Source organism: Cnephaeus nilssonii, assembly GCF_951640355.1.
Source record: "Cnephaeus nilssonii genome assembly, chromosome: 9".
In the NCBI taxonomy this organism is placed as follows: Eukaryota; Metazoa; Chordata; class Mammalia; order Chiroptera; family Vespertilionidae; genus Cnephaeus; species Cnephaeus nilssonii.
Genome location: NC_137080.1, coordinates 64,375,226 through 64,400,696, shown reverse-complemented (window position 1 = coordinate 64,400,696; position 25,471 = coordinate 64,375,226). Strand labels below are relative to the sequence as shown.

At 35.2% G+C, this 25,471-nt stretch overlaps 1 protein-coding gene across 1 annotated transcript in view; it reads left to right on the top strand.

Annotated features, from left to right (window-relative positions):
• RIMS1 (regulating synaptic membrane exocytosis 1) overlaps positions 1 to 25,471 on the top strand; it is a gene marked incomplete at both ends in the record, with an annotated part of 410,367 nt that overhangs the window by 199,714 nt on the left and 185,182 nt on the right. The window contains one exon of the mRNA XM_079780191.1: positions 24,260 to 24,600. Coding sequence (XP_079636317.1) covers positions 24,260 to 24,600 — 341 coding nt within the window. The remainder of the gene's footprint in view (positions 1 to 24,259; positions 24,601 to 25,471) is intronic.

The following is a 25,471-nucleotide window of genomic DNA, read 5'->3' as shown; positions in this document are numbered from 1 at the left end:
ATACACGCAGAGCGAAGTTGCAGGTTCATTTTGCCATTCAGGTGTAGGTCTGAAATTAACACAGAAACTCTAGCCCAGACTTTAAATGTATGTTCTTCTTTCAGTGTGCATGGGACATTTTCTTGAGGGATGTGAGCTTTTATTAGCATGCAAACAAATAGACAGGCATAAAGACTAACAACCAGATTTTCTGATTTCTGCGGTCTAACTTTCAATATATCCTTGATGCCTGCCATCCAATAGATTTCATTATATATAGATTCCCTATTATTGCTGCCACTAGTGGGGGATAGATTATTAGTCATGAGCAAAGCCTATTTTCTCTGATAGTAGAATAGCCACTCCAACTCTTCTTATGGTAGCTGTTTACATGGTATGACCTTTTCTATTATTTTAATTTCGTTCTATTTTTATCTTTGAATATAAAGTGTGTCCTATATAAACAGTACATATTTAGATATTTTAAAAAAATCCATCATGACAATATTTGCCTGTTGACTGAATTTTAATCCACTCCTATTTATTATTATTGATATGATTGTATTTATGTCTCCCATTTTATTTTGGGGTGTTTTTTTTTTTGTACCTGAGTTCCTATTTTGCTGCTTTCTTTTTTCACTAAATAAGTATTTTCTAGTCCTATTTTAATTATTTCAGGGATTTTTTTATAGTATTTTTGAGTACTTTTTCTTAGTGGCTCTAGGGTTTCCCTACACATCTTAATTAATTTATCAGAATCTACTTTATATTTCCACTACCTTAATTCCAGTGAAACATATAAATGTTAACTCTATAGAGCTTTCTTCACCCTTTTCCCTTTTCTGTGCTATTATTGTTATTTGCTTTATGTCTATATATGTTACAAATCCAACAAGGCATTATTATGATTATTACTTTGTATAATTTTAAGTTTTTGAAAGAAAACAAGAAATAAGATCAAGTATATATGTATAAGATCTGTTATATTAACACTAGTAGCCCATTTGCAGGAAGAATCCTGCAAGCGGCCGCTGCGGCCGCGTGCGCTGCCGTTGCTGCCACCATTGCGGCCGCAGCGCCTGCACACATGCACCGCTGCCACCCGCCACGCTCTGCCCAGCCCTGCCCCGCTCAGCTCCGCCCCGCTCAGCCCTGCCCCGCCTGCCCCGCCTGGGCTTTCCCTCTGGCAGCCACCTTGCTTTCCACTTTTCCTCCCTCTTCCTTCTAAGTTGTCTTCAGTCTTCACTCCTCCCTCCCTCAGCGTATGCAAATTAACCGCCATCTTGGTTGGGTAATTTGCATACTCACCCTGATTGGCTTGTGGGTGTGGCTTTGGCTGGTGGGCGTGGTTTGGCCGTAGCAAAGGTGCGGTCAATTTGCTTATTTGTCTATTATTAGGTAGGATTCTTAGTTACAATTTTTTGTTTTTCTCATTTCTACTTGTGGATTCAAGTTACCATCTGTTATCACTTCCTTACTCCAATACAAATTGCTTTTTTTCTTTTTTTCATCTGAATTCATACTACTGTCTAGTGTCACTTTCAGCCTTAAGGACTTCCTTTGGTATTTCTTTTTCCTTTTCTCAAGTTTTAGTCAGCTCTATTTATTTATTTTTTTCCTTTCCAGTGAATTTAATAGGGTAACACTGGTTAACAAAATCATATCAGGTGCACAATTCCACATCATCTGTATACTGTATTGTGTGTTCACCACCACAAGTCCTTTGGTATATCTCTTTAAGATGAGTCTTCTAGCAATGAATTCTATCAGCTTTTGTTTATCTAATTGTCATTATTTCATCTTCCTTTTTGGAAGATAGTTTTGCTGGATATAAGATTCTTATTGGAGAGGCTTTCCCCCTTCTTTTAGAACTTTGAATATATTATCCCATAGCCTCTGACTTCCAATGTTTTTTTAAGTCAACTATTAATCTTATTAAGATTCTCTTATATATGATGAGTTTATTTTCTCTTGCTGCTTTCAAGAATTTTTCTTTCCCTGTTGTTTTCAACATTTACTATGATGTGTATGTGTCTGGGTATGTATCTCAATGTATTCCTATTACATTCCTTGTGTTTCTTGGATATATTATGTTTTCCATCAAATTTGGGAAGTTTTCGGCCCTTATTACTTAGATTTTTTTTTTTTGGTCTGTTTCTTTCCTCATTATGGCAACTATTATTACACATGTTAGTGGCACACATTTCTCGTAGGCTCTGTTTATTTTCTTCATTATTTATCCTCTTTTCATCAGATTGCATAGTCATTATTCATCTATCTTTATATTCATGATGTTTTTTTTCTCTGCCAGTTCAAATCTACAGTTAAAGCTCTCTAGTCAAATTTTCATTTTGACTTTTGTACTTTTCAACTCTATAATCATTTTATTTTAAAAATAATTTATTTCTCTGTATTTTTATATGAGACATTATTGTCATAACTTCCTTTATTTTTGAGCATGGTAATTTCAAATTAGTGGTTAGTGCCATATAAAGAAAAGCTTTATTCAAGACTTTTTTTTTTGGATAATTTTACACTTTGCCCTAAGACATGTGAACAGACACAAAATAATGTAATATTTTGTGTTTTTTAATAGTTGGAATATTTAATGAAATATTACTATATCAAACATCAAATGAACAATTGAAGTAATTGTCTTCTAATTCACCTTGAAATTATTTTGAAAAGAAAATGTTTAGATTATGTAAACCCATTGTTTAACTGCATCTATCACACTGGTGAAGTAAGGTATTGTGATAGAGAAAATGAGGGCTTTAGAATTTGACTTGGCACAATTTAGTAAGTACAGATGAACCAAAAATATACTTTTATAATTTACTTTTAAGTATATCAGCATTGGTTAAATGTTTTGCAAAGTAATTTCCAACTTAGGTTATTTCATGGAATTGTATCCACACTGAAAGTTAGTTTACGTATTACAGGCCAAGTTCTTTTTTGGTAGAGATTTAAAATATGTCCAGAGAAGTTTAGAGATTTTCTAGACATTAAAAGGTTGACAGGATGCAGTTGAAAATCCAGAGTGCCTGCCTCAGAACTTGTGACTTTTAAAATAAGATCATGTGATTAATTAATTTTTTCCAAGATAAATTCTCATGTTATAACAGTAGAGACTGTTTTAAAGGAATATTAAATCTCATTTTATTTGTGGACATGTTTTAATTCCTCTTCTTTGCTCTGATTACTTGGATGACATGGATTGTATTTTATTTTTCTTGCTGATTTGCTCAGCATTTATCACAATGCTGCAAATACAGTCAGCACTTTAAGAACTTTGAATGAATGAATGAAGGAATGAATGGCACTTCTCTGTACCTTTTATTCCTCGATTAAGTTTTTTGAAATTCTTATGTTTGAAGCTCTAAAATACAATTTTGCATTTTAGCATATCTTCTTTCTTAGTTATTGTATGGAGTTGTTTCATTAAACCAGGGACCTTTGGCTTTATCTTTTCCACGTGGTTCAGATTACATGGTGTTAGATATTTGGTCCCCTTTTTTTCTCACACAAGACTCTGGAAGATACTTGAATTGACAATAATAAGGAGGCTTCCCCAAAGCTATTCTGCTTAATCAAGTCCAGATATGAAGCAACCTCAGTAGTGAATGGTGCATTCATGAAAGATGGGAGCATATAGATTTTCATGTTTGGAGTATTCATTCATTCAAGATGTGTAAGCAATCTCCTTTCCATTTCGTGAATGCTTAAGGTATGATTATACACTTCTTGGTTGGTTTTTATTATTAACTGAAATGAATTAATTTACTTCCATTTATATTTTTATAAGCACATGAGTTTGATTGAAAGTCAAAGACTTATAGGCACTGAGTTTTTTTAGTTATACAAAAAATAGATAACATGTTATTGACAAAGCATGGTATTATTAGAAACTGATTTCACTTGTTCTTTCAATTCACTCTTTTATAAGAAGCAGCGTATTTTTAGAAATATATGACCCAAATACATAATGTATTGTATTTTGCCATCATTTATAAGCAAATTAAAATAGAAAACACCAAGTTGCATTTACAAAGTAATTATATTTGTTACAAACATTTGGGATTGTCTTTTTACAGATTTTTCAGTACTCTATAAGGATGAGATTTATTTCTGTCCAAAGTGCTTCCCCCCACTTTGATTTTTGTTCAATGCAATAGAAAATATTTGAGTAAAAAATATAATATTATAGTCTAATATGGTATTCTTCTGTAGAAAGTTACTGCATGTTTTTGTGATTTTTAAATGCTTTTTGTGTTATTTCTTTTTAATTTTATTTCAGAAAGCTAAAACTGTGTAGTTAATTATTCTACTTGAGTAGTTGGCTATAGAAAATATATAATCTCCTACTCCTTATTCAACTGTGTGGTTATAGTAATTTAATGTATAGTCTACAAATGCAAATAACGTTCTATCAGTTTAGTTGGGATATCATTTATATATTTAACTGAATTTATTAAGATGCTTTCTTATAAACCAGATTTTTTAAATATACATTTTTAAATTTATTTTTAGAGAGAGACAAAGGGAGAGGGAGAGAGAGAAACATCAATGTGAAAGTGAGACCTTGATCAGCTGCCTCCTGTATGCCCCCTACCAGGGATTGAGCCCACCACCCAGGCATGTGCCCTGACTGGGAATCAAACCAGCAGCAACCTTTCAGTGACCTGGACGTCACCCAACCAACTGAACCACACTCACCAGGGCTGAACTCTATTTTTTTGTTTGCATTCACAGAAAGCATTAAAAATTATATTATTATTTTTAAATATATTTTATTGATTTCAGAGAGGAAGGGGGAGGGGGAGAGAGATAGAAACTCAATGATGAGAGAGAATCATTGGTTAGTTTTCTTCTGCATGCCCCCCACTGGGGATTGAGCCCACAATCCGGGCATGTACCCTGACCTGGAATCCAGCCATGACCTACTGGTTCATGGGTCAATGCTCAACCATTGAGCTACACTGGCCAGGCCAGAGGTGTTCCTTTGTATACACTACCAAAGCATTGTAAGGGCCCCTCCAGTTTTCAAGTCCACGTCAGCGACCACAGAGACTATTGGGAGGTTCTACCCCATACTTAGAGCATGGAAATCTTTGATGAAGCAGATGTTCTGTGCCTCTGGTCCAGCTTTTAGGGAAATAAAATAAAACAAAGTCTCCTCTCAATGCAGAAAACTTCTCCACAAAGGTGGATGAGAAAGAAAACAGTTTTATTATTGAGTAAACATTAAACCAAGATGTGATGTACATTACAAGAAATTCACTAAGAGATGGACAGAAATAAATCTCACCCTTTTATATAGCCAGGCAGATACAACCTGTGTCTTCAAGATAAACAGTAACTAGTCCTCAAGTTGGAGGACTTGATAGCACCATTTGTCATACACAGTTCATCCTATCCTAAATTCATCTGGTAAATGGGGTGACTAGAAGAGTTCGCTAATTGGCATTATCCCAAGGTAAATGAACTTCTTATACCTTTATGACCAGAGGTAGTTTTGTTACTTGGAGGGAGGCACCTGAAGAAGCTAGCCTCCAACTTTCCTGCAGAAACTGAGAGAGGGGTGCTGCTTTCTTTGATGATTGCATCTCAAAGAGGTCGCTTCCTGTCTTTGGAAAAGACATCTCTGGGTCTTAAAGCCACAGGAGACTTACTTAGCTTTTAAATATATTTCAAACAGAGAAAGAACGTACAAGTAAATGCTCTAAGAAAAATGGGATGGAGGAGTCTCTTTCCTTAGTTTCAACAGGGAGAATTAAGCCTCTAATTTATTTATTCTTTTAAGATTTTATCTTTTTAATTTATCTTTATTGTTGAAAGTATTACCAATGTCTCCTTTCCCATCTTCATTGACCTCCTCTAATCTGCTGCTGCCCCCTCCCCAGGCCTTTTTATTTATTTTAAAAAATTATATCTGCCCTTGCACAGCCTTCCTGCACCCATCTGCAGCCCTCCCCTCATGCCTAGGGATTACCAGCTAGCCATCCCTGAGTCTCAGAATCCTCAGGGTTGCCAATCTCCAGCTTCTTCAAGACTGGGGATTCTTCTAGGATTCCTCTATACAATCTACAGTGTGCTTCTCTATCTTACACACACACACACACACACACACACACACACACACACACACACACCCTTGAGACAAGGAAATAGAAAATAGCCTGATTTGAATATGGCTATGGAATCTGGGGCCAAAAATCACAGATCAATATCTTAATGAATTATTTTTTCACCATACCACTACCATTATTTTTACTCCTTAACTGTTTCTGAAGTGAACCAACTGACCAGATTATATTAATTGCAAGATTTGTGTGTGTAAATATGCCTTCTTTCTTTAGCCTTACAATATGTTATTGGAATCTTAATTTCTTTCGTGAGTATAATGTTCTCTCTTTAATGTCCCCACATTGCCTGACCATTTCATGACATTAAATTAACTCATTGGAGTCTATACCTTAGCATAATTACTGCTCCCATTTCATTACTACCACGGAAAAATTTCACAGATGTTTCCTTCATATCTGAAGTTTCTCCAGAATTGCTGGCATTATTCTCCATTCACCTTTCTAGGCTCCAGGAAGACTGTGGATATTTACCCTTCTAGCTCTAAAGTGATCTTTAAGTTAAACTTACCTATGGAAAATTCATATGTAGTTAAAGGACCATGTATGTTGATCTGGTTTTTTTTTTTAAACAAATCTTTATTTTTCAGATTATTACAATTGTTCCTTTTTTCCCCCCATAGCTCCCCTCCACCCAGTTCCCACCCCACCCTCTTCCCTTACCCACCCCCCCGCATTGTCCTCATCCATAGGTGTACGATTTTTGTCCAGTCTCTTCCCGCACCCCCCACACCCCTTCCCCCCTGAGAATTGTCAGTCCGCTCCCTTTCCATGTCCCTGATTCTATTATATTCACCAGTTTATTCTGTTCATCAGATTTTTTATTCACTTGATTTTTAGATTCACTTGTTGATAGATGTGTATTTGTTGTTCATAATTTTTTAAAATATATTTTATTGATTTTTTTACAGAGAGGAAGAGAGAGGGATAGAGAGTTAGAAACATCAATGAGAGAGAAACATCAATCAGCTGCCTCTTGCACACCCCCTACTGGGGATGTGCCCGCAACCAAGGTACATGCCCTTGACCGGAATCGAACCTGGGACCCTTCAGTCCGCAGGCCGACGCTCTATCCACTGAGCCAAACTGGTTTCGGCAGTTGTTCATAATTTTTATCTTTACCTTTTTCTTCTTCTTCCTATTCTTAAAGAATACCTTTCAGCATTTCATATAATACTGGTTTGGCGGTGATGAACTCCTTTAGCTTTTTCTTATCTGTGAAGCTCTTTATCTGACCTTCAATTCTGAATGATAGCTTTGCTGGGTAGAGTAATCTTGGTTGTAGGTTCTTGCTATTCATCACTTTGAATATTTCTTGTCACTCCCATCTGGCCTTCATAGTTTCTGTTGAGAAATCAGCTGACAGTCATATGGGTGCTCCCTTGTAGGTAATTAACTGTTTTTCTCTTGCTGCTTTTAATATTCTCTCTTTGTCTTTTGCTCTTGGCATTTTAATTATGATGTGTCTTGGTGTGGTCCTCTTTGGATTCCTTTTGTTTGGGGTTCTGTGCGCTTCCTGGACTTGTAAGTCTATTTCTTTCACCAGGTGGGGGAAGTTTTCAGTCATTATTTCTTCAAATAGGTTTTCAGTATCTTGCTCTCTCTCTTCTTCTGGCACCCCGATAATTCGGATGTTGGTATGCTTGAAGTTGTCCCAGAGGCTCCTTACACTATCTTCATATTTTTGGATTCTTTTATCTTTTTGCTTTTCCGGTTGGGTGTTTTTTGCTTCTTTGTATTTCAAATCTTTGACTTGATTCTTGCGATCCTCTAGTCTGCTGTTGGATCTCTGTATATTATTTTTTATTTCAGTCAGTGTATGCTTAATTTCTAGTTGGTCCTTTTTCATATCCTCGAGGGTCTTGCTAAATTTATTGGCCTTTTCTAGAAAGTTCTTGAAAAACCTTATAACCGTGGTTTTGAACTCTATATCCAGTCTTTTGCTTTCCTCCATTTCTTTCATTTGTGGCCTGCCTCTTTGTCTCTGCATTTTGGCTGCTTCCCTGAGTTGATAGAGTGGCTTTGTGTGCTAGGTGTCCTATAGGGCTCAGTGGCTCAGCCTCCCTAGTTACCTGAGGTGGACACTCTTGGTGCACCCCTTTGTGGGCTGTGTGCATAGTCTAGTTGTAGTTAAGCCTTGATTGTTGTTGGTATCACTGGGAGGAATTGACCTCCAGGCCAATTGGCTGTGAGGATCAGTTGTGTCTACACTGGGAGAACTTCTGTGCTGGAGACACCCTTATGAGACAAGACTTGCTTCCGTGGGGCTTTTGTGCTCACTGAGTCTGTCCCCTGAGTGTGTCCCTTAGGGATCTGAGGAGTTGGATGGTCCCACTCTGACCCCTGGGTACACTGGTTCTTGGATCTCCAAGGAGGTGCTAATTTAGCCTCTGCCTCAGGCCACCCAGCAGGAACTACAGAGAGATATGCAGATTCCTCTTCTTTGTTTGGGTTTTGGAGGTGCCCATATGAGGCCCAGCTGTGAAGCAATGCAAGCTGCTGTGGGGCCTTGGGCCTTCTTTTGGATGTTCTGGGTCTCACTGACTCAGCTGCAGTTTGTTAGGTAAGTTTAGAATTCAAAGGACCAGGCCATTTATATGCAAAAACCTCTGCGCTCAGCTTGGATGGGGCCGAGCAAACAGCTATGGCTTCGTGGGGTGGGATCAAACAGCTATGGCTTCGTGGGGTGGGATCTCAGGGCAGAGCAAACAGCAATGGCTTCCTGTCAGCCCTGCCCTAAGAGGCCCCTAGGTCTCAGTGTCCCGCCGTAATTGCTGCAAGCACCTCTGAGAGAAAGCCACCCTCAAGTTTCGCCCGCTGCCAGACAGTCCACTTTCTCCCCGAATGAGTCTGGGTCCCCAGAGTCTCACCCGGAACTGGAGTTCAGAGCAGTTGGGAGCTTTTATCTCCCTCCCACTTGAGAAAACCAGCTGCATACTCAGTTGCCAGCCCTCTCCGTGTGCACATCTCCGTACCTCTGCCTTCTGCAGCTCCTGTGAGTCTCAGTGTGCTTTTCTCTTTCTTTCTAGTTGTAGAATTTCCACTCAGCCAGCCTTCCTGTGGTTCTAGATGATGTCTGTTTTGTCTTTTAGTTGTAGTTTTGAAATTGTGCGAGGCAGTAGTTTAGGTGTTTACCTATGCTGCCATCTTGGTTTCTCTTGTTTTTGTTTTCTTGATCTGTTTTTATAAGATACTAGAGTCTTGGTGCATGAAATTCAAGCACGGGTAGGGTCCCTAGGCCTGGCCAGCAATCAGTACTGATTGGGGCCTCCCGGTTGCTGGCTGGGGCCTTCCTTCCAGCTGCAGGAAGGGGCCTTCCTTCATTCTGCACTTTCCCCTGGTGGTCAGCACACATCATAGCAAGCGTTCGAACTCCAGGTCTGTCTAACTCCCAAGAGGACAATTTGCATATTAGCCTCTTATTATATAGGGTTATCTGTGAAGTATTACAGTATTCCATAATTCCCTCAGTAACATGTGAATCTGTGTTCAAAATGGCCTATAAATTCCACAGGTAATAGAGCAGGTAACTTTAACTGGTTTTAAGAAAAGACCGTCTTTTGGTGATGGTAACAGTGACATGGGAGTTGGGTAATCTTTGTTTGAATTGCAGCCCTTTGTCCTGGGAAAAAGTTACAGCTTCTCTGGACTTAGTTTATTACTTAAAAAATGGAAGTAATATTATTACCAACTGCTCAGAGATATTGAATAGATAAAAGAGTAAGAAATTTCTGGTATTGGAAAACTTCACAAGTATAAGTCTTTTATTTATTCTTTTTTGCATTTTAAGTAGAATAGAAAGAACTAGGTGAGTATTCAAGCATTAATGCAGTTGGACCCTAATTTGGCTGTTTTTCTCTTAAAATCAATTAAACGCTATTTCTTTTACTCATTGCAAACTGATAAAAATGGATAGTTAATCTCTGTTAGCTTCTACTATCTGAGGTAAAATGGTAACTTCATTCAACCATTACTTTATGGCTGCATATCCAGATAGCCTCAAGAAGCACCAGGAATTGTGATAAGCAAAATGTGGCCTGAACCTTCATGCTCCCAAACTGGATTGTTACTCAGGATTCCTGTTCACATATTTCAATAGATGACTCTTCTATGGTTCCTCCTTTACATGTATTTTCTTCTACCCATTATTTCAGGAGGAGATCATTTTGAGTCTTGCAAAATAATCAGAATTAAAAACTTTTTCAACCAGTTGATTTCGATTATTAGCAATTTCTCAGATCTTTTTGTTATTCGTTTCTCTGCATGTGCTGACTATTTGTAGTAGCCAAACTCTGTGGCTAGGTGATTAGTTAAGAAACTTCATTATTTAATATGCTTGAATGACATTTACTTTTATGTGGTGTACACCATTCCCAGCTACTTTTCCCCTTCATTTATTATTTTGCACACTAGCTTTATTTTTTCGAGAAAAGCATATTTTACTTTATTGATATATTCATTCCTTTGCTGTGAAGTTTGATTATCATTAGGTCAATATTTTATCAATGCTACTGCAATAGTTAAGCATAAATTGTGTGTAATCCACATCCATTTTTTAAGTAAAATATTAAGGTAGAGCCTGATTATGAAAGTAGGTCATAATGATGGATAATCTGCTTAGAGACATGTGTTTTCAGGATATTGTGCAGTTTGATCCACTAAATTCTCTTACAGTAACATCAACATGATTCTGTTACTGTACATTTTTATCTTAGTGCTTTTATTGTTTTATTTATTATTTATTCTTCCACAAATAGCACATTGTTTTAAACATATTTTGGGGCATATATCTTATACCATTTATCTTATAATGGCAAAATTGTATCCTACAGACTATTTGGGAAGTTGTATAAAAGGACAAAGGATTGAAATTTTGATATTTCTTGAGGAAAATACCCTAAGGCACTGGAATATAATATTTACAAGCCCATATTTATAAATAAAAAGAAGACCAGACATTTCTTTTAAAACAAGGAAATTGACAAATTTTTTTAAAAAAATAACCATAAGGGGATCCCCAAAATATGAAAATTTTCACATTGTTATTTCTAAGAAAGTTGATTGTTTAGAAAGCACAACGTTAGAAAGGAGAGGGTGTGATAAGAAAGAAATAGGAATTGATCAATTTAGTTTCTCAGACATTGATTCATTACTTACGGTGTTTTTAATATATTTTTTTTAGTCTGTCGCTTTCTTTTAGTGGAGGAAGACCTATCCCCAACATCTGTTTTTAATACATATTGTGATTAGCATGAAGTTGTCAGTCTTTTTTCTCAAAAATCAAGGGAGTTAGAATCTTCCTATACTAACTAAAAGTCTTGTACTTGTGTAGTTTTCCAATACCAGAAATTTCTTACTCTTTTATCTATTCAATATCTCTGAGCAGTTGGTAATTATATTACTTCCATTTTTTAAGTAAAAAAATAAGTCCAGAGAAGCTGTGACTTTTTCCCAGGCAGAGTGGAAAGGGGCCCACTTTCTCCATGAAGATAAAATAGGAGGAGGATGGCCTAAATGTGACCAAATTAGCATTAGTGACAGCAGTAATATCATAATAAGAATTAATTTGCAAAACATATCATTCGAAAATTTCAACAGTGGTGGAGGCAGACATTTTTGAAGCTCCTGTATATTGAGCACATAATATTGTTGCACTCAGTGTTCTCTGCTATGCACGGGTGTATGTGTTTGTATCATACATCCATGTATTTTATTTCATCATTTAGACCACTTTATTATTGTCTCCATGTGACAGATGAGGAAACTGAGTCACAGCACAATTACTCAAGATCATGCTTGACTCACTCCATGCTTCACTTGGAGAAGGCTGTTCGGAAAATCCGGGCAACAAATCACTTGAGGGGCTGATGTGAATGCAGATTTCTGGACTCCACCCCCAGACATTTGAATAGATTTGGAATGGGGCCTAGAAATATGCATTTCTAATAATTTTTCAGTGATGCCTTTCCACAGACCACACTTTGAGTAGCACGGATCCTTGTTGTATACTGTGATATTATAGGCTAAACACCAAGTATGGTTTAGTAATATAGTAACATCCCATGTATCCAAAATTCTACCTTCTATCAACTTCACGCTCTGAAAAACAGGTAAGGTAGGCAAAAAGATGGTGTGAAATTTCATAAATAATTTAACCATGTCCAAACAATTAAACCCATACTATTAATTCATAAGAGAGCCTCCTGTGCTCTTAGTTTATTCATAGCTCATAACTGGATTTTATTATTAACCTTCAAGTTTATAAAATTGAATTAGAAGAGAAAAAGAACCTACTGCAGTTTAGCAGGTCCCTTGGGGAGAAGTATCTGATATTTTCAGCAAACAGTCAAACTAGCAAAACAGACAAAAGAATTTTAAAAATATAGCAGGCTGGACCTATGATGTGCATAGTCCAGCTTGGCTGTGCATCTCAACTGGACTTGAGTATTTTCTATTCTCACTGGTTGCAGCACAAACAAATATATCTGCTTCTTACAGTGATGGCTCTAGGAGGGAACAAAACAAGAATTTAGAATCAAACAGAGTGGTTTCATATCCAAGCTTCTCTACTTACTGACTGTGGATGACATTCAGCTTTCTACAGCTAAGTTTTCTCATCTGTGAAGTAGTCATGGCAGCTGCCTCCCTGGGTGGAGTAAATAAAACAGGCGGGCAAGTTCCCCAGCAGGATACCAAGCGTCATAGAGATATAAACTTCTCCTCTGCTATCCTCCAAGGGCATGGAAGATAGAGGGGATTGGATATGTAGTCATTACCTGGATAGCTTCAGGTTGGCTATTTCAACTGTGCCTCAGTTTTCCCATTTGCGAAGTGGAGTTAAGTAATATCTTTTTTTCTGGAGTAGTGTAAGAATTATCAATAGTATGTATATGGTGTTTGGTATATATCATTTATCTTCAATAAATGATAAATGTAATGATTATATTGGTCAACCTGCCAATATTGCAAGTGTACTATATATTTTGGAAATATTTGTATCTTACATGACAAAAAATTAAAGTGAAATTAACAAAAACAAAACAAATCCAGTAGGTCAATATAATTTATTCATTATGATTCTGGTTGTTTATAATTGCATTTTATATATGTTTAAGCTTTACCTTCACACATAAAAACAAATATATACTTTAATATTTTGAATTTTTATTGTGATAATATATGAATATGTTTATATACCTGAATATATCCATATATGTGTACATATAGATTTTAATCTGTCTCACATTCTCAGTATTGCACATAGTTTTCTATCATTACTCTTAGAGCATTAACTTACCTAGATTGGTTTTGGGTTGGGAATTTGAGATCTTAAAATTTAATCTTGATATTATTATCCAGAAAAATATAGTTAAGAGACTGAGCTTAAGAGTGTAACAGAATTAAAATCTGGCTTTTCTGCTCATGAGTTTTGTGACTTATGATAATCTACTTACCCATATTAGACTCAATTCCTCATTCATAAAGTGATATAATATTTTCTACTATGGGTGTTTTTGGGATGACTACTAGCATATATACCATGCATAACATGATATACATTATAAATTCCTAGTAAATAATATTGCTGTCTACTTATTTTGTATTTCATTACACATTTTGTAGTGATAATAATAAAATTGGATCACATACACTTCAATAATTTGGTTCTAAAAAGAAAAAAAATACTAACATTGTCCTTAGTCTCAAAGACAACACACTTAATGGGTAGATAAATTAATAAGGGTCAAAAATGTTGTAGATGTTTTGTGTAATTTAAAACAGGAGAAAGAAAGGGACCGATTAACTCAACTTGGGGAGATCAAGAAAGGCTTTCAGGAACATGACATTTGGTGTCAGTTTATTTAGTTGAAGTAAAAAGTTTTTGTTAAAATTATAATAATGAATATATAATGCAAAAGAGAGGATAAAAATAGTAAACAGAACACACATACAAACACTACCCCAGCTACCCAAATTTTCTTTAAATAAGAGAAAAATTAAAATACAAGCAAATTCAGAACAGAGCTAGCAAGTTAGAAGAGATATGATTAGCTGACCATAACTTTTTAGACTCTTCGAAGATAGAAAGCTCCAAAAACTTAATGAACAAAAGCAAACAATATGCTAGCCCCAAACACAGCAATAGAAAATTACTACCAAAATAAAAGCTTGAGAGTAAATTATTATGTTTAGTGATGCCAATATAAATATAAAAGGGGGGAAACTATCAATGCAGTTGGTTAAGAAAATCATTCAGAATGTCAAGGACATCTGAGTTCATCTCACCTCTCAGCTCTACCCCAGCACATGTACACTTAAGAAAACAAGGCAGTAGCCTAGGCCCTAGGTGACTAAGTCCCAGGCTAACACTCTAACAACTGAGGACTAGCGGACTGAAGTCAAAGAAAATTGAATTACCTATTTGAGAAAGGTGCTTAGTATAGGTGTCAGGGAATAAGGAGGGAGGAATAATTCCTTAGGGTAGTGATGTTCCTTCTCCTTTCTCAGAATGGCAGAAAAACTTGATAATTTACCCAACTGCTGTGTAGAAGGTTTTGCATGACTTATATTCTCTGGTGGATATGAATGCCAGTATTGCCAACGATATTTTGATAGACTATTCTGTACATTCTCTGCGAATAGATCATTTCTCACTAGTGTTTTCACTCTTAGAGAGCTTAACAAACTATTTGAAACAGTTGTGAAGTTAACCCTTGAATAACACAACTATGGAATTTGGATTGAGATTCACTGAGAAGTGATATTGTCTAAGGATCTCTGCCGGGAATAATATAAATAAAATGCTAGCCCCTCCCCAGCACCAATGATAGAGAGCAGGTGAGCTGTGCTTGGAGGACATCAACATGCTGTTAACAGAGAATAGCTCCAAAAGGGCTTCTATGCTATTAATTTTCATAATTCCTTCTGCCCCAAAAAAGGTTTAAATATACTTCCAAGTTATGAGTATTTAAGTCATTGACTAGTAGGTATTATAAATCATTATTGTTACACTTAGTAAATTAGAGGCTGTATTTTGAGGCAAACTATCATTAAAACATTATATTTTCCAAAGAATGATAGTGTCGAATGGTGGCCAGTATGCTTAGTATTCAAAAAAGTAAAAAAAAAAAAATTCCTTCAAACAAGGGGAATTAAGAGGGTCCTACTTAATTATTTGTCACATGTTGACATTTTATGAAGTTACTTAAACTTTACCATGCAATTTGCGTAACCCATGGAAGAGTAAATACTGGCATTCTAAAATTTTAACTAGGCATTTAAGGATAGTGAAAAATATTCCTTGGTGTTATATTTTAAATATGTCTTTTTTCAGAATTTAATGTGCTTAGTAGAGCAGTGTTGGCATAAAGGAGGCTGGTGGTAAAAAGGCTAAAGCACTAGACTTGGATTAAAGTGGTCTGTTCTAAGCTCAGTCGAGCTATTCATCAAATATGTCATTGGGGGCCAGTGATTTAAATGCAGTTTCCTTTCCTGGGATATGATGGTTTTTGAATTAGATGGCCTATAAAATTCTTTAAAGTTCTAACATTCTGGTAATAAACATATTTATTATTTGGATTCTTTTGACAAAAATATTTTATATCATGATTTCAAATCAATTATGAAATTCTGCATTTGCCTTAGTGGGTCTTAATTTTTTTTGCCTTAGAAGAAATCACTATTTTAATATTTGCAAACTGAGTATGTGAGGGGAAATTAATATAGCCACTCTCTAAATATCAAGCACTTAAATATCAAGTTGTAACTACTTTACATGAATTATCTCTTTCAGAAAAAAAAAAGTAGCAAGTTAAATATCATTGTCCTCAATTTGCAGAGGAGGAAATTTAAGCCTAGAAAGGTAAATTAACTGACTTACTGTATTTCACAAAGCAGTAAATCAGATATGCCTAATAATCGGTGTGTTGTTTTTAACAGGTTAGAGAGTAAATTTCTCATCTATAATATGATATCTTTCCATTTCCTGACAAAAGTAGATAACCATTTATATGTATTTTTAAAAATCCATCAGAACTTATTTCCAGATCATATACACTAATAAGGAAAATACTGTTTTTTATGAGTGATTGCAGACTTTTTTTTTAGTGTGAAACCTGTGCCAAATAACATTTTTTCCAATATATATACAGAAATGCAGTTAACTCCAGCTTAAAATTAAGCAGGAACCATCTTGCAGTGACAGGTGTTTCTGCTATGTTATGATATCATTTCCAAGGTAACTAAACAGAGCATCAGAAAGGAAGGATTATGTTAGCAGGTGTGAAATAAACAGCAGGAGGACACTTTACAAAAACTTTATAAGACCTTGAAAATAGATGACAGTTCTGGTAAATATTGCCACCAGCAATAATACATATGGAATTAGGGAGAGGGGGGGAAATGAAGTACATAGTGAAAACTAGGCCAATGTTAATTTATTAGAAATAGGAGAACTTATTCTAAAAGCTTTCTCCATGATACAGTTTTTATTAAGCAAGCTATTTTTTCAAGTACTTTACTGACTATGATTATGTTAGCTGTGATATATTGGTTTGTAGTGGCTGAACTCATGTCCACATTACAGTGTTAATAGTGATTGTGTTTCTATGTTTTTCTTTTCTTTTTAAATAAAAGATGTTTTGATTTCTTTCTAGCATGTACAGTCATGAAATGCTCTTGAATATAATGTTTATCTCAAAACTAGGAGTAGAAAGATATATGATTTCTTTTTAGGTATCTGTTTGGCAATGGTTTCTTGGAGGAAGAAAGACATTTTAGAAAACTGGGATGTGGAGTTAGTCCTGTTACAATAAATAAGGTATTTCAAAACAGAAAATTATTTAAGTTCATAGTTTTGCAGTTTATTAGTTCTAATTGCTTCATGGGACCAAGCATCAAAAAGGGATTCAAAAGCAAAATACTGGTTGACAAAGTCTCAACCAATTGGCTCTGGTGGCCAATTTCAGAGAGTAGGAAAACTTAATGGAGACAAGAGGCTGCCTACAATGGAATGTGTTTTTTCTTCTTCAAATAAATACCCAGAAATGAAATTGCTGGGTTATATAGCAATTCTATTTTTAGTATTTTGAGGAACATTCATACCACATTCTAGAGTCACTGCAACAATTTACATTCTCACTAACAATGTACAAGGGTTCCCTTTTCTCCATATCTTTGCCAACACATATTTCTTCTTTTTGTTTGGGATTTCCCTGATAATTAGTGATTGAACATCTTTTCATGTACCTATTGACCATCTGTATGCCTTCTTTGGAAAAATGTCTATCGAGATCATTTGCCAATTTTCATCAGATTTTAAAAATTGTATTAGTTCTTTATATATTTGGATATTAACCCTTAACAGATATATGATTTGCAAGTATTTTTTTCCCATTCAGAGGTTGCCTTTCATTTTGTTGATGATTTCCTTTGCTGTACAAAGCTTTTTAGTTTATATCCCCACTTATTAATTTTGCTTCTACTGTCTTTGCTTTTGTTGTCAGATTAAAAATAAATCATCACTAAGATTGGTGGCAAGAAACTAACTGCCTTTGTCTTTTCTAAGACTTTTATGGTTTCAGGTTTTATATTAAGTAGTTAATCCATGTTGAGTTAATTTTTTGTTTGGTGTAAGATGGTGGTCCATTTCTATTCTTTTGCATTTGTCTGTCCAGTTTTCTCTACACCCATTTATTGAAGAGATTGTCCTTTCCCCATTGCATATTCTTGGTTCCTTTGTTGTATATTAATGGGCTGTATATGCGCTTAGTTATTTCTGGGCTCTCCATACTGTTCAATTGACCTATGTGTCAGTTTTTATGTCAATAACATACTATTTTGATTATACAGTTTAGTAATACAGTTTGAATTCTGGGAGTAATACCTCCAATCTTGGTTCTCTTCTTCTTCTTCTCTTCTCAATATCTCTTTAACTATTTGAAGTCTTTTTTTGGTTTCATACAAATTTAAAAATTGTCTGTTCTATTTCTCTGAAAATGTCATTGGAGTTTAAATAGGGATTGAATCTGAGATTGCTTTGAGTAGTATGGACATTTTACCAATATTAGTTTTTCTAATCCAGGAGCACAAAATATCTATTTATTTTTATCTTTTTCGATGTTTTTCATTGAAAACTAAAGTTTTCAGTATACACAGCTGTTCACCTCCTTGGTTAAATTTATTACTAGGTATTTTATTCTTTTTGATGCAATTGTAAATGGAATTGTTTTTTAATTTCCCCCTTATAGTTTGTTATTAGTATACGCAACAGATTTTTATATGTTGATTTTGTATGCTGCATCTTCACCAAATTTGTTTATTCTAACAATTTTTGTGGAATATTTAGGGATTTCTATATATTATATCATGCCATTTGTGACACTTTTACTCCTTCCTTTCCAATTTGGATGCTTTTTTATTTTTTCTTGCCTAATTGCTCTGGCTAGAATCTCTAATACTTTATTGAATAAAAGTGGCAAGAGTAATGGGCATCCTTTTCAGCATTAAGTATGATGTTAGCTGTGGGCTTGTCATATATGGTTTTTATTATGTTGAGGTAAATTTACTCTATACCCACTTTGTTGGGAGTTTAGTCATAAATAGATGTTAAATTTTGTCAAATGTTTTTCTGCATATATAGGGATGATCATATGATTTTTATCCATCATTTTGTTAATGTGGTATATCACACTGACTGATTTGTGGATGTTGAATCATCCTTGCATACCTGAAATAAATCTCACTTGATCATTGTGTATGATCATTTTAATGTATTACTGAATCTAGTTTTCTAATATTTTGTTGAAAATGTTCATACTCATGTTCATCAGGGATATTGGCCTATAAATTTTATTTTATTTATGTTTTGTGGAGTCTTGTCTGGTTTTGGTAACAAGGTAATGCTGGCCTCTGAAGATGAATTTCCAAGTGTTTTTATCCTCTTCTACTCGTTGAAAGAGTTTGAGGATTGGTATTAAATCTTCTTTGGATATTTGGTACAATTTACCGGTGAAGCCGTCTGGTCCTGGACTTTTGTTGGTTGGAAGATTTTGATTATTGATTCAATTTGTTCAGTCTGTTCAGGTTTTCTATTTCTTCATGATTCAGTCTTGGAAGGTTGTATTTTTCTGAGAATTTATCCATTTCTACTATGGTGTCCATTTTTCTTATTTATAACTAGAGGCCCAATGCACGGAAATTCATGCAAGAGTAGGCCTTCCTTCTCCCGGCTGTTGGTGGAACTCGGGCTTCCATCATCCGGCCGCTGGCAGGCACCTGGGACCCAGGCGGCTTTCCTCTGGCCCCGGCTTCATCGGAAGGACATCCGGTCTAACTAGCATATTACCCTTTTATTATTATAGATTGTTTATAAGAGGGACATAGGGTTTTTATTTCTTTGAACAGAGTTCCTTGTAGAAGGAGTTTAGTGTTAGGGGGACGCTTACTTGATAAAATGAATTCAGAAGTGGAAATAGTTTCTCCTATTCTCTCTCTCTTTTTTTTTTTTTTTACTATTTTAAAAAATGTAAGATTTGTATCAGTTACTCCTTAAATATATTTAAAATAATTTTCCAGTGAAGATAGCTGGCTCTGGAATTTTCATTGTAAGTTGTTTTAAAATTATGAATTTAACTTCTTTTGTCTTTTAACTATGAATTAAACTTCTTTACTAGTTTAAGGCTATTTGGATTTTCTATTTCTTCTTGTGCCAGTTGTGGTAATTTGAAATTTTGAAAGTTAAAATTACTATAACTGACACAGAATGGTAGTGTAAATTTTTTTTAATAAAGTACTGTATTAAACAAGTCAGTTTTAAAATTTAAGCGTAAAATATAGAATGGAAATTTAAACACAGGTTATCTTTTTTAAAATCTTCATGCTTATATATATTCTTTATATAATAATATTAAATACCTCAGATGAATTCTTATAAGCAAGAAATTTTAATGTAAGAGTTATGTACTTCTGTGTCATGATTCACCTCAATAGTATCGTCCAGAGTAAATCTAAGGCACATTTTTTTTCTGCTCTGTGTTCCTGGTTCTATAAACATTTCATGTGAAGGCAAGTGTAAAGTATTTCTTCTATCTGAATGACACTTTCTGTCAAACTCTCAATTTTATCCATGGAATTTGTATTCATTCTCATCATTCTCCTCTCTCTCTCTCTCTATCTCTCTCTCTCTCTCCACATGTTAGGGGATGTTGTAATTTTTATTTCTCTGGGTAAAATATTTCTGTGGATTTTATAAAATGATCAAATGTATTTCTTATGGATTCATTAAGTGGGAAGATAGAATTTAAAATGCTGTTACATGAAAAGGACCAAATAAAATTTTCAAATATTCTTCATATTTCTGATGTATAACTTGGACTTTCAGAAGCCATGTTGCTTCAAAATAACCTTTCATTTGATTTGCATTTATTGATTACAGAGAGGAAGGAAGAGGGATAGAGAGAGAGAGAAACATCAATAATGAGAGAACCACCGATCGGCTGCCTCCTGCACGCCCCACACTGGGGATCGTGCCCGCAACCCGGGCATGTGCCCTGACCGGGAATCGAACCTGGGACCCTTCAGTCCACAAGCCAACGCTCTATCCACTGAGCCACACTGGCGAGGGCTTGATTTGGATTTATTTGGTTTTTTAACATTTGTAAATTATTAAGCTGTTATTACACAGACCTGCTTTAGTTTGGATTAGTATGGAACATATTCCAGTATGCTCAATCAAAGTATCTTGCATAGTGTAATCTCTAAAAGGTAGGTGTGCGTGTGTGTGTGTGTGTGTGTGTGTGTGTGTGTGTGAAATAAATAGCATTTTTGGTAGAACCAATTATCTTACGCTCTTTTTAGAAAATTAGTTAAGAAAGGCTTCCCATCCCACTTTGGGGTTATCTACACAGTTCCAGGCAAGCAAAATAATACTTAATACTATATTCAAAAAGAGAATCTTTAAACATACAAAACTGTATTGCTTCTTAATAACTATTTGGCTCATTTTTATACATGTATGTAATGCTTGATATGAAGTATGTTGAAAGGTCTGAGAAAAATATTCTATTATATTTTCTTTATTACTCATATAAGCAATTTCTTTTTCTTTGTAAACTTTGTGGCAGGAGTAATTTATATAACTAATAACTGAGATTGGGCATGGTATTTTAATTAAATATTTTGACTTTTTTATAGTTAATTTTGCTTTCAAATTAGAGGATAGATTAACCACACTTACAACCAGTTTTGAAATATAAATCTAAAAATGTTGCGGTGCGCAAGAAAATAAGATATAGGAAAATATTTGGAATTAAACTGTATATTCCAAATTAGACTAAACACCACAAACATAAATGATTAAATAATAGTTTAAAAATATTAAACTAGCTGCTTCTACTTACCCCCTAACTATAATCTTTTAAATAAGTTTAAAGTGATATTAAGTGAATTGTTAAATATAACTGTAATTACTAGTAACTATATTTTGTTTGCTTTTCTTGATACTGTAGCAATTCTGCACATAGTCAAAATTTGGAACTTTCCCAAATCTGGCAATTACTTCTTACTGGCCCATTTTTATAACACTTAAAATGTGAAGCAATCAAAATAAAAATTTTCTAGAAAATATAAAGATGTACAATGAAGTGAACAATCTCCTTTGCTCTTCTTTTAATCAATGTCATCATGCTCCTTTCTGCCCTTTTTGTTTAACTCCACTTTGGAATTTTTGTATTAATTATAAATTTTATTGTTTTTCTGTATGGTTTTAAAGGAAATTTATAGACTTACCCTAAGGATACTTTAATATTTTTGTATAAAAGGGCTTAATTTAGATTGTGAATAATATTTTGCTTATAATTAGTATAATAAATACAAATTTATTGTCTACTTAATTGATATAAAATAGTCCGTGTTTCATAACCACCTCCTTTACTACAGCAGGTCCTCCAATAATGTTATTTCTTCAGTGTTGTTTCCTCATAACATTGATGAGATGCCATAGGAACTTAACTCTTGTTTATATCAATTAGCCTATGGTAAGTTTGGTTGTTCTGTTGTTTCACTTAAAGTTGTAGAACCTATCAATGACGTTAAGTGAGGACTTACTACTGCACATGGTATGGTTTCAGACATGCTCATCACTTTTTTGTCAGTTAAAAGGCAACTAATGAGGAAGCATAGCACCTGTCCCCATCTGGGGTCTAGGCAGCAGAAAGTAAATGTCACTGTGCATGGAAGTCATGGTGCTGGGACATTGCCCTTAGATGTAATCTTTTGATATGTCCATGTATAACCCATGAAGACTTCTGAGGGACCTTATTTATGGCATAAGGAGATTGTGATACATTGAGTATAATATAGCCTTATTAAGGAATTGAAGATACATTCCACAAATCCTCTATTTTGATAAAGGCTTATGCAATGCCTTGTTCATCTTGTTTAACATCTTATAAATGGGAATTCTGTGGTATCAATTATAAGACAAGATGTAGATATTAGAGGCCCAATGCACGAAATGCGTGCAAGGGGCTTGCCTCGGCCTTCACAGCCCCTGCTTCATCCGGAAGGTTGTCCAGAAGTATGTCTGGAAGGTCGTTCGGCTGTCCTGTCTAATTAGCATATTATGCTTTTATTATAGATCATGCCTCCTAATTACTTTTGTGAAGCTAATTAATTTTACGATCTGAGGGAATGTAGAGGAATGAATTAAGCTTTAACAATCTTGGGACGAGGTGGCCGAGTGGTTAAGGCGATGGACTGCTAAGCTTTAACAATCTTAAACATTTCTTGCAAATATCTCTATTGTAGTTCTCCCAGACATATTAAATCATTGGAGTTTCCTCATTTAGAAAAAGCAGCAGTTTTTAACAGTTTATCTGCAACATTTTATATGTTAAAAATATATATTATCTTTTCTCACTCTTTTTCTTATTTTCCCTTTAGCTTTTGTCAAATGTTATGGCTGCAGTTATAATTTTCCTCCTATCTATCTGAATGTTTCAGTTGTACATTTTCTTCTTTCTGCCAAATAAACAAAGCTGCTGCTTCTCCTCATTGTTTCTCATGTAATGTACCTAGGATTTATTCATCCTTATGTGATATTTTTGAGTAATTGTTGACTGAATTTACATTTGTGAAAGTGAGGGCCTAGAGTTTGGTAATCAGGTTTTGCATGGGGTAGTACTGTTTCTGAAATACAAATGAAAATGAAAGTGCATCCAAAGGAAATTGGCTGAGGCAGCAAGATGAACACACCGCAAAGGAGCAGAGGTACTGGGATACTTGACGAGAAGGCTCATGGGGCTGCAGGCACCTATCTCAGCTCTGTGCCTGCTGGTGTCATTGTTATTATTTATTATTTCGATTATCATCATTGTCCTCATTATTACATTCATTTTAAATGTCACTAAGACGGGAGCAGATATATAGATTTATTTTAAGTGGTCATACATCTCATAATTTATCAGTGGATATGTTTCTAAATGACTGTTCCAAAAATAGCTCTCCTTGTGGAAACTATATCAGAGTTGTCACATATGAATAAACCCAGCCCCAGATTTATTGATTTAGTAAATATGTATGTGAAAAATTATACTTAATAGCATAAAATAAACTGGAGGTTAGTCTACTACTAATAAACTAGGTATAATACTCAGTTTGACCTTTTTTGTGCCTACCTTTCATTATTTATTTTCCACAGGAATATATTTTAGTATTGGCTTTAATAATGTATGATTTTTGAGAAACCGGATACCTTCTAAACCCTTTGAGACACTGAAGTTTATGTACATAAATATTAATTCTATAGCTCCTTACAATATTTTTCTAATCAATCAACTCCCCTTTTAGTACATTTTAGTAATATATTTTAAATGAAACTGCAGGGTTAGTCATATAAAATGTGATGGATACACGGTAAAAGGAAACTCAGAATCTTAGGATTCGAATGACAAGGAAAAGGTTACCCAGAGGCACTGTAATTTCATATACTTTGACAAGGATCTTTTACACAAGAAATTTATAAGGATAAATATGAAGATGACAACCTTTTTTTCCTTTAAAATATATTTTAGTTTGATGAAGATAAATTATTTCCAAATGTTATAGAAATTTTATGTTGTTCTCTCTTCTTCAAATAGGTTATGTGGGTATGCAATTTATGTCGAAAGCAACAAGAAATCTTAACCAAATCTGGGGCCTGGTTCTTTGGAAGTGGCCCTCAGCAGCCCAGTCAGGATGGAACCCTAAGTGATACAGCTACAGGTGCTGGTTCTGAGGTACCCAGAGAAAAGAAAGCACGGCTCCAGGAGCGATCACGGTCTCAGACTCCCCTAAGCACCGCAGCTGCCTCCTCCCAGGACACCGCTCCTCCCAGTGCACAACCAGACAGGAGCAAGGGAGCTGAGCCCTCCCAGCAAGCCATGGGGCCAGAACAGAAGCAGGCTGCATCCAGGTCTAGAAGTGAACCTCCAAGAGAGAGGTAATAGTTCATCAGCCCTGTAGGCAAAAGGCAAGGTCTTGTATTGACAACAAACCCATTTTCAAGAATGTAACGGTTCTTAAGAAAACATGTTTGGAAGCTGTGCTTCTCAGGCCCCACATGGAAGGTAACAACAGGCCTGAAGAGCTATGTTTCTCTCTAGAGTGTATCATGCCTTTGGAGACCTTTCTTGAGAAGCTTTTTGGTCATATTGTGTGCCGATATAAGCTAGTCACCCAGTTGGGTACTAACTTCCAACCTTGAATTCAGCAAAGCTTTTACATCATTTCTTCACTTATAGCATTAGTCCTTAACGGAGTGTGTACTCTGAGAGAATACCATGGGGTCACCTGACCCAGTGGAGGGTGCGTGGGTACATTAGCAGGCCTTCTTTGAAAACATTTATTTTATGCTGAGCTCTGAAAATTGACTAGGAATTAACCAGGTGGAGAGTGGGATTGGTTTTCCAGGTATATGCAAGGGCATGTAGCCTAAAGGAACAAGACAATAAGAGGGGCAAATGCCCTTTTGATTATACCAATCACTCACTGATTACATAAATACTTAAGAAAACAGTAAGGACATTGAGAGTGTAGAAGCAAAAGAGAGACAGGTAACAACTTTAGGGAGAGAAGCAAGACTGAAAGAATGGCATTGTTTTAAATTATTGAAGAATCCTTGAGCATATCTTATACACTCATCAGGAGCTAGTGGAAATGGAACAATTAAAGGTAGAGGGGAGAAAAACAATCAGTAAGCAAAGAATCAGAGACTGGAGGGAACTCCTTCCATTTTCGTAATACTCTATCCTGTCATAGAGCATTTTCACAGATGGTATCTCCTTTAAGCCTCACATGAACCCTGCAAGGTA